The following is a 15,563-nucleotide window of genomic DNA, read 5'->3' on the forward strand; positions in this document are numbered from 1 at the left end:
GAAAACAGGGCTTGCTAATGGCCAGCCCATTGAATCTGCACCACCCAATTACACCCAATTAACCTACTTACTGGTAAGTCTTTGGACTGTGGGAGGAAACTGGAGCACCCAGAGGGACCCACACAGTCATGGCCAGAACTTCTTACAGACGGCAGCGGGAATTGAACCTTCTCTGGTAGAGCAAACTGCTGTGCTAACCACTACGCTACTGTACTGCACTGGTATCAGAATACCTTCCAATAACTTGTGCACTGCTGATGTAACACTTACAACTTTGTGTCTTATTCTCACAACCTTTCTTAATCAATGAAACACCATTATCTATCCTCTAAGCCTGTGGTATCTCACCCCTAACTAATGATGCTTTAAAAACCTCTTCTAAGTCCCCTGTAATTTCTGCACTTGCTTCCCACATGGTCTGAGGGAAACCTGGCCAGGTCCTGGAGATTTATCCACCCTCATTTACCTCAAAACAATAAGCACCTCCTCCTCTGTATTCTGTATGTGATCCATGACCCCACTAGTGTTTTGTCTCAGTTCTGTAAACTCTGTGTCCGCCTCTTCAGTAAATACAGATGCAAAAATCCATTTAAATAGCATCTGTTAATCATAAGCTGGAGCAATATGATTCATACTGGGAAAAATGGTTTAACTACATAATGCCTCATAGGCCTGATTTTATTCTCACAAATCAATGAATCTGTTGTTAAAAAAAAATCACTCCCTTCTTGTACATAGTTCTTTCCTTTTGCTTGTTTTTTCTTTCCACTCGTTTCTATAGGTGTATACCCCAGATAAATACTTTGTGGAGATTTTGTGATATATATGATTATATGATATATATGTACAATGTCTAAAATACATCTTATGGAAATGTTTGATGAACTTCAATAAAAAAAATTACCAAAAAAAAATCTCCCCTCAGTCTTTATTTTGCCCTTCCATGTTGTGGTTCCATCTGTTTCTCCCTATGGTCATTGGGCAGCTGGAGGGCTTTTTCCCCGGCGGAAGGGAGTAGCCGAACTGGAGGCAGCCCCATCTCACTCAGAAAGGGACCTGCCATTCAAGCTTTAGGCAGAGACCCTGCATCGGGACGGAAAGATAGGGAGAAGGTAGCTGCAACCAACAGTGGAGGGAAGGAACAGAGCAAGAGTTTGTTGACCAATCTTCAACTGGTCTAGGTTTGGCAATTCATGACACAACTCTCAATGAATTGAAGCTCACACTTTATCGTCCCTGCACAAACATTAACAGAACTATGTTGATCACAGACCAACAACTTAAAACATGGATTCTACTGTTCCCTCGGTACCAAAAGTTACTCAGCCCACTTCTCCAATTTATAACACCAAAATAGGGGATCATAGGTTAATGTTGAAAGATGAAAAGTTTAAGGAAAACATGAGGGGAAATTTCTTCACTCAGAGGGACGTGAGAGTGTGGAACGAGCTGCCAGCGCAAGTGGTGCATGTGAGATTGATTTCAACGTTTAAGGGAGGTTTGGATAGGTACGTGGATGGGAGGGGTATGGAGGGCTCTGGTCCCGGTGTAGGTCGATGGGTGATGGCAGTTTAAATGATTTCGACACAGACAAGATGGGCTGAATGGCCTGATTCTATGCTGTACTTTTCTATGACTCTATGCCTCTAATTTATTCTGTAATCAGGACTTAGACACTTAGTCTCTCTGTAGCCAGCATTCTGTTATCAAAATGTAGTTTTTCAGGGGTGTAAAAGCCATACCAAATTCATGCTCAGTCGATGAGCTTTGACTGGTCTCCTGGTGCACACCAGCTTTTGAATAAATCGCCCGTTATCTCAAACACCAACTCTGTGTGGCCTTTCAGTGTGGTTGTACAGGTGGTGACAGGAATGACAGGCCGCATAGGAATTGTGACTTGTGTATCATTATGATCTGTTTGTGACCAGGGAGAGGGAGAGGGGGAGAGGGAGAGGGAGAGGAACAAGGGGAGGGGAACAGGGAAGGGGGGAGAGGGGGAGATGAAGAGGGGAGGAGAGGGAGAGGGAGAAGAGGAGACAGAGGGGTGAGGGAGAGGGGAGGGAGAGAGAAGAAGGAGAGGCGGGGAGAGGGAGAAGTGGAGAGGGAAATAGAGAGGAAAATGTGAACTTGTAAAGGTGGAGATCTGAGGTGAAGAGCAGGAATGGTTGGTGGAAAGTGACCGTCTCCCATCAGAGAGGGATTCTCTTTATCATCTCAGATCGCTTTTAAAGAGTAAATCTCTCCCACTCACAGACCCCTGGTAAAGACGGTGTCTCTCCTGGACGGTCTCCGTGGTGCGTGTTGTGATGCTGATCTCTGTCCCTGCCGATTCCTGCTTCTCCAATCTCCCGTGTTCCTCCCATCAAACCCCACTGGGGACAATACCCTTCCTCACCTCCCCCTCCCTATCCCACGTTCCTGTCCTCACCACCCCGAAACTCCACATCCCACATCACCATGGTAACCATTCACACCCAAACGCTAAATGATGCTCAGTGATGTTTATTGCAAAAACACAAGTTGTACAAAGAAGGCAAGAGGCAATCAGACAATCTCTTCTGTCTCCAAAGCATCGCTTTGCAAAGCTTCTCGTGCACAGGGAGGTGTACGATGTTCCTGTGATGATGGTCCTGGTTTGACATGCCACCCGTCCTGGGACACAGGTCAGCTGGAGACTCTCCAGTTGGTCCTCTGTCAGCAACAGGATTATGGGAAATGGAGCCTGCTCTCAGTCACCTCCTGCACGGGCCAAGTGGATCTGTAAATGACGTTACGCTCAAGCCATTAAGCTGCCTGCGATTTGACAAGCTGGTTGGGGCACCTTCCCTCCAATACAGGTCTTTGTTGGGGTGAGGGGTTTCTGCTGGGGTGATACAGTGGCAATATGACAGATGCAGAGAGGTTGTATCCTCAATAGCCTTCCCACCCTGTACCCTCAAACACCAGTGCCTGAAAGCTTGGTGCAGTCAGGCAAGCCGGGATCCCATTCCCACTGGGAATTCCTAGTGCCCAGAGAATCTGAGGAATTGGTGAGGTGTGAGTGATATGTGGGGTCTCTCTCTCAGAGGCTGAGACTGGTGTGAGTGTGAGATATTGTGACCTGGACTATTAAGGGTGATAGTGCAAAGGTCGGGAGATTGGACTGAAGACAATGTGACCTTGGTAATGGAGGATCATGGGCATGGATGTGAGGAAGAAGTCCTGGAGAGAATTGTTCCTTGGGGCCAGAGGGGGTGAGAGGGGAAAGGTCAGGGCAATGGGACTGATGAGACACCGAGGATGATGGGTACAGGGTCATGGAGAATAGAGGGCAAATATCTGGGCAAAGAGGGGAGGGGTGGTATGATAGCAGTACTGTGGCAATAGGAAGCAGCATTGGGCCTGGGAGTGAGGTTGGTGAGAGGTCAAAGGTCAGGGGTAGATAACTTTGAGGAGGGCATTCCCTGAGGAAAGGGCGGTGGGGGAGTCAGACAAGTGGAAGGACTGGTTGGTCCACAGGAGCCCGGTGAACTCATGGGCCCCTGCACTCGGGGCATACTGGCGGTAGGTGCGACCCTGCAAGTGGTGGCCACATTTGAAGGATATTCGGTAGCTGACCTTGCCATGCTTAAGGTGGCAGGTGTGATAGGTCACACCAGCGATCAGACGCACCTTGCAGGTCCCCAGATGCTCATTCCAGAAGAGATCTTGATCATAGACCTGCACAATGAGTTTCTTGTAGCTGCGGGCAACCACATACCCCAGGTCCAGTCTGGCGTTCCAGGTAGGGTAGTTGTTGTTGTTCACCACCCTGGTCCGACCTTTGGCGCTACCATAATAGACCACCACAAAACCATCAGTGCCAGAGAGATAGTCGCCCCAGAGACCGTAGCCACTAATTACAGTGACAACCAGGTGCCCCACACCGTTCTGCCTGGCACAGGGCTGACGGTCCATCAAGGAGTTCTCTGGATATCGGCAGGAACAGCGATCGGAGCGGCTTTTGCTCCCAGGAGCAAGGCAGGTGGTTCTGGAGCAGTCCCGTTTCATGGCGTTGGCCAAAATGTATTCTCTGAGGTAGCGCCTCAGATGTGCCCGGCGAATGTTGGTTCTGGGCAGCAGGAAATGGAGGGGGGCCAGCCGGTAGTGTATGATGCCTGGAGAGGCCGTCAGACTGTTCAGCCAGCTGGTGAAGGCCCGAGGATTGGAGAAGAGGATGTCTGTGTGCCCAGTACTATGGCCTCCTGAGACTTCTGTCAGCCTCTCGCTGAAGGCCTGGTGGAAGCTGTGGGCATGGCTATGGGACGAGGCCTGCTTCTTGCAGTAATCTGCTTGAGCTGATGTATGGCCAAATCCTAACACGCTAACACTAGCCTCCACATTGAGGCAGTTCTCCACCTGAGTAGCAGTGAAGCCCTGAGAAACGGCCTTACCGGTGCGGATGGCCGTCACGTCCTGGTAGGAACCACCCACCTCCACTGATCGGATGTAATGTGTCCCAAAAGTCTGCACTATTTGGCGATACTGGTGCCGGGCTCCCGCATAGGAGCTGTTGGTGATTTGTTTGAGCTGGTTGGAGAACTCAGATGCCAGAGGGGGTGGGTTCCTCAGACGGTAACGGTAAAGGCGGCAATGGAACTTCTGGCTGGAAAAGCTGTAGTTGTCTGATTGGGCTTTACGGTTGGCAAAGGACATGGCCCGAGATTTGGAGCCAGCCACTGTTACACCAGATGACACTGAGTATTTGGATATCCCCAGGCCAACACTCCAGCTTTTATCCACACTGGAGCTGACCGAACTGCTGAAGTCAGAGGCTGAGTGGAAAAGCCTGCTTTTTACAGACCGGTGGCATCTACGTTGGGCTCGCCAATCCACCACGGCCAGGGGGAGATGCTGCCATCTACCCCCCATCAGAGTATTCCTGCAGAGCTTGCAGGCCCCCCCTGGATGACTCCAGCTCTCCACGTCCACCACGTACGCCCCCTTGCGGTCCAACGTTACCACATCAAAACCCTCCCCAGCCAGACTGCTCCCTGGTACTGGGGACGCACGGCGGCATTGTCTGGACCTGCCTATCTGGCAGATAGCCCCCACACCCCCCAGGAACAGGAGAGCCCAGAGCAACGTTCCCATTTTCCATCCCTTCCCAGCATCCATCGCAATGTTGACAGGTCTTCCCTCGATCAATGGAGGGCGGTCAATCTGTAATGAGAATGGGAGATGGGGTTCACCAATGGATAGCATCACACATTCACCCCTCCCACCATCCGTGCCATCAGAAAGGGACCCTCCCATGACTTACCCCTTCATAGAGGGTCCCTCTGTTGAACCTGAAGGAGTTAAAATAAGAAAAGTATTTGAACTAGAATGAGTCAAGAACATTGTGTTTGCCCTTCCTATGTGATGGGAGGAATGGTGGCAACCATTTTGTGAATGTCCCACAACCGACATTTTGTGATCTGGTCTTGCTCAGGGATGGTTTTGGTCAAAGGTAAAAGAAGACACAATAAAGCCCCACGTGAGACCTTTCTGCTGATGGGTCAACCTGTGTAGGATCTCCTTGTAGACTCCCCCAGCTCCTGCACTCTCTCTCCCTGTTGACTGGAGTGACTCAGGTACATCTCTCCCGGACCCTCTACAAAGCCAAACCTCCCTCCTTGTCTGGTGGTCCAAGATTTCAGATCACTTTTCCACCATGTTGGGTGGAAATTTTGACCTGTACCCCCAGATCGCTCTGTCCTTGCTTCTCTTGTCCTTCTATTCTTTTGATTTCCTAATCTCATTCTTCCCACCATTCTTCACATTACTCAGCATTAAACAGTTTTATTTGCCCTGTTTTAGGAAAAACGTCATTAAACTGGTAATAATACAGAGAAGAGCCTTAGGACTCACACCACCAGGTTCAAGAACAGTTGCTAACCCTCTTGAATAAAAGGGGATAACTTCATTCAACTTCACGTGTCACAACTTTGAAATGTTCCCACAACGAACGATCTCGCTTCCATGGGTTCTTCATCGAAAGGTTTGATTCAATATCTGAGAATGTATACAACCTGAAATTCCTACTCTGCACAGACACCCATGAAACAGAAGAAAAACCCCAAAGAATTAAGGACAGGGAAATATTAGAACCCCAAAGCCCCCGTTCCCCCTCCCATGCACAGCAGCAGCAAAAGGATCAACCCTCCAGCCTCTCACCTCCTCCCACTTGTTCCAGCGGAGAGGGCCTGCCCTCCATTGCCCACCATGCAAGCCCCCAAAGAGACCAAGATCAAGAGCTCATCAAAAACTACAGTCCATCCCATCAGTTCGACATCCCACAGGCTCGCTGTCTCTCGCTGCTCCTCTCAAAGGTTCATTTATTATCAAAGCATGTATCCATATACAACTCTGAAATTAGTATTGTCCAGATAGTCACGAAACAAAGAAAGGACATGTAGAAGGAACAAGGGCCTCAGGACTCGCACCACCAGCTTTAAGAACAGTTACTACCCCTCAACCATCAGGCTCTTGAACAAAAGGGGATGACTACCCTCACTTGCCTATCCATTGAGATGTTCCCACAACCAATGATCTCACTTCAAGGTCTCTTTAACTCATTATCTCATGTTCTCGTTGTTTATTGCTATTTATTTATATTTGCATTTGCACAGTTTGTTGTCTTTTGCACTCTGGTTGATCTTTCATTGATCTTCTTAGAGTTACTATTCTATAGATCTGCTGAGTATGTCTACAAGAAAATGAGTCTCAGGATTGTCTATGGTGACATAACTGTACTTTGATAATAAAATTTGGTTTGAACTTTGAACTTTAAGAAGATGAATGAGGTGGTTGTCAGGACTGGAGGGCCTGAGTTATAGGGACTGGTTCAGCCAGATTGGACTTTATTCCGGAGGGTTGTATGTATATGGCTGCCAGAGAACGTGGTTGAGGCAGGTACAATAATAGCACTTAAAAGGCATTTGGATAAGTATATGGATGTGGGTAGGAAAGGCTGAGAAAGATATGGACTAAATGTAGAATGGGACCAAGGACAACTTTGGCCAAAGGACCTGTTTCTGTGCTGATTAACAATGACTTTATTAACAAAGCACCGGACCAGAGTCTGACCCAGGGAACTCCACTGCCCATCGCCCTCCAGTCCGAACTTCAATCTTTTGCCACCGCTCTCCGTTTCCCATTACTAAACCATTTTCCCCTGCACGCTGCCACAGACTCTTTCATTCCATGAACTGCAAATAAGTCTGTTGTCAAGTGATCTTAATGGACACTTCATAAATACTTGAGGTCTGATGTGAATTCTCTTGTCAGTGTTTACTGTGGGGATACTCCTGGAAGGCAGTGAGTTCAGGGAAGAGAACAGTGCTGAAACGATATTGATATTAGGAAGGGAGGGGGAGATGTTGGGTGTCTTGAAACATATAAAGGTGAATCAATACCTGGGATCGGACCAAGTGCATCCTAAGAGACTGTAGGAAGCAAGGGAGGAAATTGAATTTTCCTTCGTCCCAGTTGAGGGAAGGACAGACTGAAAGGGGCTAATGTTGTGATTTTGTTTGAGAAAGTCTGCAGGGATAGGTGGGTGAGCCTGGCATCAGGGGTTGAGAGACAGGAGTCTACCTGCAGTTGGAAAGGCAAGGACTGATTTGGGAAAGTCAGCATGGCTTTGCACAGGTCTCATCAATTAGTCTTAGTGTTTAAAAGAGATGGCCAAGAGAACTGATGATGGCAGAGTGGTGGACGGGTTTACCAAGTCATGTGCAGTCCCAGTCAAGTCAAATTTATTGTCAGTTAACTATATACATGTATATAAGATATGTAACCATATAATGTATATAGAAATGAGATATTTACTTGAACTAGAAAGTGAAGCACAGTAGTACACATAAAACGCTAACTTATGAAGGTAAGAATAAAATCTACAGATGAATCACACATAATAACAAGCTGAAGTGCATTAATATCAAATATTGTAAGGTGTGAAACAGATTAACCAGTGACACTTCGAATACAATGCAACAGTTGTATTCTGTTCAGAATTCAGGAGTTCAGAAGCCTAATGGCCTGAGAGAAGAAACTGTTTCACATCCTGACCGTTGTTGTCTTTATGCATCAGAGTCTCCTGCCTGATGGTAGAAAGTCAAAGAGGATGCTGGATGGATGGGTGGGATCGTTGATAATACTAAGGGCCCTGTGTACACAGCTCTCCTGATAAATGTCCCCCTTGAGTGTTCGGGAGACCTCTATGATCCTCTCGGCCGTTCTCATAGCCCTTTGTAGGAACTTCCGGTCCGATGCTCTGCTGTTCCCATACCAGATGGAGAGGCAGCTTGTCAGGATGGTGCTCCTGTAAAATTCAGTTAAGATGGGGAGGTGGAGGGGAGAGGGAGCCTTTCTTGCCTCAGTTTTCTTAGGAAGTGGAGGTGCTGGAGAGCCTTCTTGTTCAGGGAGGTGATATGAAGGAACCAGGTGAGGTCACCTGTGATGTGAACTCCCAGGAACTTAGTGCACTTAACTCTGTCTGCAGAGGAACCACATATTCGCAGAGGGTGATGGTTCATTGTATGCTTGGGAAGGTGTGATCACATGGGAACTAGGGTGAGCGAGCTACTTGGATCTAAAATGGGAGATGGAAGGATCAGAGGCCTGTGGTCAGTGGTGTGCTCTGGGGGTCAGGGGTCAGTGTTGCTTGTCATTTGTACAATCAGCTTGGATGAGAATGGAGGTGCATGATTAATAAATTAGTGGTTGACACAAAAATGGGTGGTGTGGTGGGCAGTAAAGAAGGTTGGTGTAAGGTTATAACAGGATGGAGCAAAGATGTAATGGCTCTACTGGTGTGTCCTTATTTCAGACTGTCTGTCAAAGGAATGGCAGATGAAATTTAAGTCAGACAATTTCGAGGTGAATTTGGAAAGTTAAATCACGGCAGGACAGTACAAGTGGTCGAGGCAGCTACAATTACGATGTTTAGGAGGCATTTAGACCGTGATGGATAGATAGCGTTTACAGGGATATGGGAGCTAACGCAGGCAAACAGGATAAGCTCAACAAGGGAGATTGGTCGGTTTGGATGAGTTGTGTGGAAGGCCTTGTTCCAGTGTGGGACATCTCTGTGAATGTACAATTGTCTAACGGTAGTTCTCTCACTGTCCCCATCACACAGAGGAAATGGTAAAGGCTGAAGGACGGATTGGAATGCAAATAATGAGGAAGGGAGAGGGAGAGGGAGGGAGGAGGATAGGGAGAGTGAGGGTGGGAGAGATAGAATGAGAGGGATAAGAGGGAAGGAGAGGTTGGGAACGAGAGAGAAGGACATACAGAAATGAAGAGAGGGGGAGAAAATAAGATGGGGTGATAGTGCCAATGAGAGAGAATAGTTGAGAAGGGGGGAGAGTGAAAAGAAGAAAGATTAAAAACAGCACTGGAGAGATGGAGAGAGAGAGTACGAGATTGAGAAAGAAATGAATGGAAGGGTTGTGTCTGGGAGACAGAGAAAGCAAGTCAGAGAGTGCGAGCAATGGAGAGAGAGAGAATAACACAGAGAGAGAATGTATAATCAGATAGAGGGACAAAGGGAGAATATGAGAGAAAGGTGCAGAGGGAGAGAGAAGGGAGGTATTGGTAGTGGGAGAGAGCGAGGGGTACTTTGGTAGTGAGGGAAAGGGAGGCAGAGAGTGAAAGGGGAGGCAGAGAATGAGAGAAAGGGAGTGAGGGAGAGAAAGAGGAAGAGAATGAAAAACATATTGATCACAAGAAAGGGAGAGTTGGGTGGGAGTCAGTGAGGCAATAGAAATTACTAGAACCTCACCCTATGCCAGAATTTACAGCATGGACTCTGGGCCGTGTTGAGGAAAATGTTGGAGGGAAATTATCAGAGAGCGGAGAGAGAGGTTGAGAGATGGAGAGAAGGGGAGCGAGAGGGTGAGAGATGGAGTGAAGGGGAGAGAGGTTAAGGGATAGAGAAGGGGAGAGAGATGTTGAGAGATGGAGAGAAGGGGATGGAGAGGTTGAGAGATGGAGAGGAGAAAGAGGTTGAGAGATGGAGAGAAGGGGAGAGAGATGTTGAGAGATGGAGAGAAGGGGATGGAGAGGTTGAGAGATGGAGAGGAGAAAGAGGTTGAGAGATGGAGAGAAGGGGAGAGAGAGCTTGAGAGATTGAGAGAAAGGGAGAGAGGTTGAGAGATGGAGAGGAGGGGAGAGAGAGGTTAAGAGATGAAAGGCCAAGAGAGGTTGAGAGATGGAGAGAAGGTGAGAGAGGTTGAGAGATAGGGAGAAAGGGTGAGAGAGATTGAAAGATGGAGGGAAGCGGAGAGAGATGTTGAGAGATGGAGAGAAGGGGATGGAGAGGTTGAGAGATGGAGAGGAGAAAGAGGTTGAGAGATGGAGAGAAGGGGAGAGAGATGTTGAGAGATGGAGAGAAGGGGATGGAGAGGTTGAGAGATGGAGAGGAGAAAGAGGTTGAGAGATGGAGAGAAGGGGAGAGAGAGCTTGAGAGATTGAGAGAAAGGGAGAGAGGTTGAGAGATGGAGAGGAGGGGAGAGAGAGGTTAAGAGATGAAAGGCCAAGAGAGGTTGAGAGATGGAGAGAAGGTGAGAGAGGTTGAGAGATAGGGAGAAAGGGTGAGAGAGATTGAAAGATGGAGAGAAGCGGAGAGAGAGGTTGAGAGATGGAGTGAAGGGGAGAGAGGTTGAGAGGGAGAGAAGGGGAGCGAGAGGTTGAGAGATGGAGTGAAGGGGAGAAAGAGGTTGAACGATGGAGAGAAGGGGAGAGAATGGAATAGAGATGTTGAGAGATGAAAGGGAGAGAGAGTTTGAGAGATGGATAGAAGGGGAGAGAGAGGTTGAGAGATGGAGAGAAGGGGAAAGAGAGGTTGAGAGGGAGAGAAGAGGAGATACTGGTTGAGAGATGGAGAGAAGAGGAGAGAGAGTTTGAGAGTTGGAGAAAAGGGGAGAGAGGTTGAGAGATGGAGAGAAGGGGAGAGAGAGCTTGAGAGATAGAGAGAAGGGGAGAGAGAGGTTCAGAGATGGAGAGGTGAGAGAGGTTGAGAGATGGGGAGAGAGGGTGAGAGAGATTGAAAGATGGAGAGAAGGGGAGAGAGAGGTTGAGAGATGGAGTGAAGGGGAGAGAGGTTGAGAGATGGAGATAAGGGTAGAGAGAGGTTAAGGGATGGAGAAAGGGAGAGAGAGGTTGAGAGATGGAGGGAAGGGGAGAGATAGGTTGAGAGATGGAGAGAAGGGGAGAGAGAGGTTGAGATGCAGAGAAAGGGACAGAGGTTGAGAGATGGAGAGAAGGGGAGAGAGGTTGAGAGATGGAGGGAAGGGGAGAGATAGGTTGAGAGATGGAGAGAAGGGGAGAGAGAGGTTGAGATGCAGAGAAAGGGACAGAGGTTGAGAGATGGAGAGAAGGGGAGAGAGGTTGAGAGATGGAGAGAAGGGGAGAGAGGTTAAGGGATAGAGAAGGGGAGAGAGAGGTTGAGAGAAGGAGAGAAGGGGAGAGAGATGTTGAGAGATGGAGAGAAGGGGAGAGAGGTTAAGGGATAGAGAAGGGGAGAGAGAGGTTGAGAGAAGGAGAGAAGGGGAGAGAGATGTTGAGAGATGGAGAGAAGGGGATGGAGAGGTTGAGAGATGGAGAGGAGAAAGAGGTTGAGAGATGGAGAGAAGGGGAGAGAGATGTTGAGAGATGGAGAGAAGGGGATGGAGAGGTTGAGAGATGGAGAGGAGAAAGAGGTTGAGAGATGGAGAGAAGGGGAGAGAGATGTTGAGAGATGGAGAGAAGGGGATGGAGAGGTTGAGAGATGGAGAGGAGAAAGAGGTTGAGAGATGGAGAGAAGGGGAGAGAGAGGTTAAGAGATGAAAGGCCAAGAGAGGTTGAGAGATGGAGAGAAGGGGAGAGAGAGGTTGAGAGATGGAGAGAAGGTGAGAGAGGTTGAGAGATGGGGAGAAAGGGTGAGAGAGATTGAAAGATGGAGAGAAGGGGAGAGAGAGGTTGAGAGATGGAGATAAGGGGAGAGAGAGGTTGAGAGATATGGCGAAGGGGAGAGAGAGGTTGAGAGATGGAGAGAAGGGGAGAGAGAGGTTGAGAGATGAAAGGGAGAGAGAGTTTGAGAGATGGAGAGAAGTGGAGAAAGGTGAGAGATGGAGAGAAGGGGAGAGAGGTTGAAAGATGGTCAGGGAGAGAGAGTTTGAGAGATGGAGAGAAGGGGAGAGAGAGGTTGAGAGATGGAGAGAAGGGGAGAGAGAGATTGAGAGATGGAGAGAAGGGGAGAGAGAGGTTCAGAGATGGAGTGAAGGGAAGAGAGAGGTTGAGAGATGGAGAGAAGGGGAGAGAGAGGTTGAGAGATGGAGAGAAGGGGAAGAGAGGTTGAGAGATGGAGAGAAGGGGAGAGAGAGTTTGATAGAGAGAAGGGGAGAAAGAGGTTGAGAGATGGAGAGAAGGGGATGGAGAGGTTGAGAGATGGAGAGGAGAAAGAGGTTGAGAGATGGAGAGAAGGGGAGAGAGAGCTTGAGAGATTGAGAGAAAGGGAGAGAGGTTGAGAGATGGAGAGGAGGGGAGAGAGAGGTTAAGAGATGAAAGGCCAAGAGAGGTTGAGAGATGGAGAGAAGGTGAGAGAGGTTGAGAGATAGGGAGAAAGGGTGAGAGAGATTGAAAGATGGAGAGAAGCGGAGAGAGATGTTGAGAGATGGAGAGAAGGGGATGGAGAGGTTGAGAGATGGAGAGGAGAAAGAGGTTGAGAGATGGAGAGAAGGGGAGAGAGATGTTGAGAGATGGAGAGAAGGGGATGGAGAGGTTGAGAGATGGAGAGGAGAAAGAGGTTGAGAGATGGAGAGAAGGGGAGAGAGAGCTTGAGAGATTGAGAGAAAGGGAGAGAGGTTGAGAGATGGAGAGGAGGGGAGAGAGAGGTTAAGAGATGAAAGGCCAAGAGAGGTTGAGAGATGGAGAGAAGGTGAGAGAGGTTGAGAGATAGGGAGAAAGGGTGAGAGAGATTGAAAGATGGAGAGAAGCGGAGAGAGAGGTTGAGAGATGGAGTGAAGGGGAGAGAGGTTGAGAGGGAGAGAAGGGGAGCGAGAGGTTGAGAGATGGAGTGAAGGGGAGAAAGAGGTTGAACGATGGAGAGAAGGGGAGAGAATGGAATAGAGATGTTGAGAGATGAAAGGGAGAGAGAGTTTGAGAGATGGATAGAAGGGGAGAGAGAGGTTGAGAGATGGAGAGAAGGGGAAAGAGAGGTTGAGAGGGAGAGAAGAGGAGATACTGGTTGAGAGATGGAGAGAAGAGGAGAGAGAGTTTGAGAGTTGGAGAAAAGGGGAGAGAGGTTGAGAGATGGAGAGAAGGGGAGAGAGAGCTTGAGAGATAGAGAGAAGGGGAGAGAGAGGTTCAGAGATGGAGAGGTGAGAGAGGTTGAGAGATGGGGAGAGAGGGTGAGAGAGATTGAAAGATGGAGAGAAGGGGAGAGAGAGGTTGAGAGATGGAGATAAGGGTAGAGAGAGGTTAAGGGATGGAGAAAGGGAGAGAGAGGTTGAGAGATGGAGGGAAGGGGAGAGATAGGTTGAGAGATGGAGAGAAGGGGAGAGAGAGGTTGAGATGCAGAGAAAGGGACAGAGGTTGAGAGATGGAGAGAAGGGGAGAGAGGTTGAGAGATGGAGGGAAGGGGAGAGATAGGTTGAGAGATGGAGAGAAGGGGAGAGAGAGGTTGAGATGCAGAGAAAGGGACAGAGGTTGAGAGATGGAGAGAAGGGGAGAGAGGTTGAGAGATGGAGAGAAGGGGAGAGAGGTTAAGGGATAGAGAAGGGGAGAGAGAGGTTGAGAGAAGGAGAGAAGGGGAGAGAGATGTTGAGAGATGGAGAGAAGGGGAGAGAGAGGTTGAGAGAAGGAGAGAAGGGGAGAGAGATGTTGAGAGATGGAGAGAAGGGGAGAGAGGTTAAGGGATAGAGAAGGGGAGAGAGAGGTTGAGAGAAGGAGAGAAGGGGATGGAGAGGTTGAGAGATGGAGAGGAGAAAGAGGTTGAGAGATGGAGAGAAGGGGAGAGAGATGTTGAGAGATGGAGAGAAGGGGATGGAGAGGTTGAGAGATGGAGAGGAGAAAGAGGTTGAGAGATGGAGAGAAGGGGAGAGAGATGTTGAGAGATGGAGAGAAGGGGATGGAGAGGTTGAGAGATGGAGAGGAGAAAGAGGTTGAGAGATGGAGAGAAGGGGAGAGAGAGGTTAAGAGATGAAAGGCCAAGAGAGGTTGAGAGATGGAGAGAAGGGGAGAGAGAGGTTGAGAGATGGAGAGAAGGTGAGAGAGGTTGAGAGATGGGGAGAAAGGGTGAGAGAGATTGAAAGATGGAGAGAAGGGGAGAGAGAGGTTGAGAGATGGAGATAAGGGGAGAGAGAGGTTGAGAGATATGGCGAAGGGGAGAGAGAGGTTGAGAGATGGAGAGAAGGGGAGAGAGAGGTTGAGAGATGAAAGGGAGAGAGAGTTTGAGAGATGGAGAGAAGTGGAGAAAGGTGAGAGATGGAGAGAAGGGGAGAGAGGTTGAAAGATGGTCAGGGAGAGAGAGTTTGAGAGATGGAGAGAAGGGGAGAGAGAGGTTGAGAGATGGAGAGAAGGGGAGAGAGAGATTGAGAGATGGAGAGAAGGGGAGAGAGAGGTTCAGAGATGGAGTGAAGGGAAGAGAGAGGTTGAGAGATGGAGAGAAGGGGAGAGAGAGGTTGAGAGATGGAGAGAAGGGGAAGAGAGGTTGAGAGATGGAGAGAAGGGGAGAGAGAGTTTGATAGAGAGAAGGGGAGAAAGAGGTTGATATATGGAGTGAAGGGAAGAGAGAGGTTGAGAGATGGAGAGAAAGGGAGAGAGAGGTTGAGAGATTGAGAGGAGGGGAGAGAGAGGTTGAGAGATGAAAGGAAGAGAGAGTTTGAGAGATGGAGAGGGGAGAGACAGCTTGAAAAATGGAGAGAAGGGGAGAGAGAGGTTGAGAGGTGGAGTGAAGGGGAGAGAGAGGTTGAGAGATGGAGAGAAGGGGAGAGAGGTTGAGAGATGCGGTAAAGGGGAGAGAAAGGTTGAGAGATGGAGAGAAGGGGAGACAGAGGTTGAGAGATGAATGGGAGAGAGAGTTTGATAGATGGAGAGAAGTGGAGAGGCAGTTTGAGAGATGGAGAGAGAGGTTGAGAGATGGAGAGAAGGGGAGAAATGTTGAGAGATGGAGAGAAGGGGAGAGGTTGAAAGATGGTGAGGGAGAGAGAGTTTGAGAGATGGAGAGAAGGGGAGAGAGAGGTTGAGAGATGGAGAGGATGGGAAAGAGAGGTTGAGAGATGGAGAGAAGGGGAGAGAGAGTTTGAGAGATGGAGAGCAGGGGAGAGAGAGGTTGTGAGATGGAGAGGAGGGGAGAGAGAGGTTAAGAGATGAAAGGGAAAGAGAGGTTGAGAGATGGAGAGAAGGGGAAAGAGGTTGAGAGATGGAGAGAAGGGGAGAGAGAGTTTGAGAGATGGAGAGCAGGGGAGAGAGAGGTTGTGAGATGGAGAGGAGGGGAGAGAGAGGTTAAGAGATGAAAGGGAAAGAGAGGTTGAGAGATGGAGAGAAGGGGAAAGAGGTTGAGAGATGGAGAGAAG

General features: G+C 48.8%; 1 protein-coding gene across 1 annotated transcript in view; it reads right to left on the reverse strand.

Annotated features, from left to right (window-relative positions):
- Window positions 1-2,486: 2,486 nt before the first annotated feature.
- Window positions 2,487-15,563, reverse strand: part of LOC140719443 (perforin-1-like) — a 42,975-nt gene continuing 29,898 nt past the window's right edge. Inside the window, exon 2 of the mRNA XM_073034116.1 lies at window positions 2,487-5,181. Within this exon, the coding sequence (XP_072890217.1) occupies window positions 3,412-5,136 (1,725 nt within the window). The 5' untranslated portion in view covers window positions 5,137-5,181 and the 3' untranslated portion in view covers window positions 2,487-3,411. The remainder of the gene's footprint in view (window positions 5,182-15,563) is intronic.

This window comes from Hemitrygon akajei, chromosome 31, assembly GCF_048418815.1.
Source record: "Hemitrygon akajei chromosome 31, sHemAka1.3, whole genome shotgun sequence".
NCBI lineage: Eukaryota > Metazoa > Chordata > Chondrichthyes > Myliobatiformes > Dasyatidae > Hemitrygon > Hemitrygon akajei.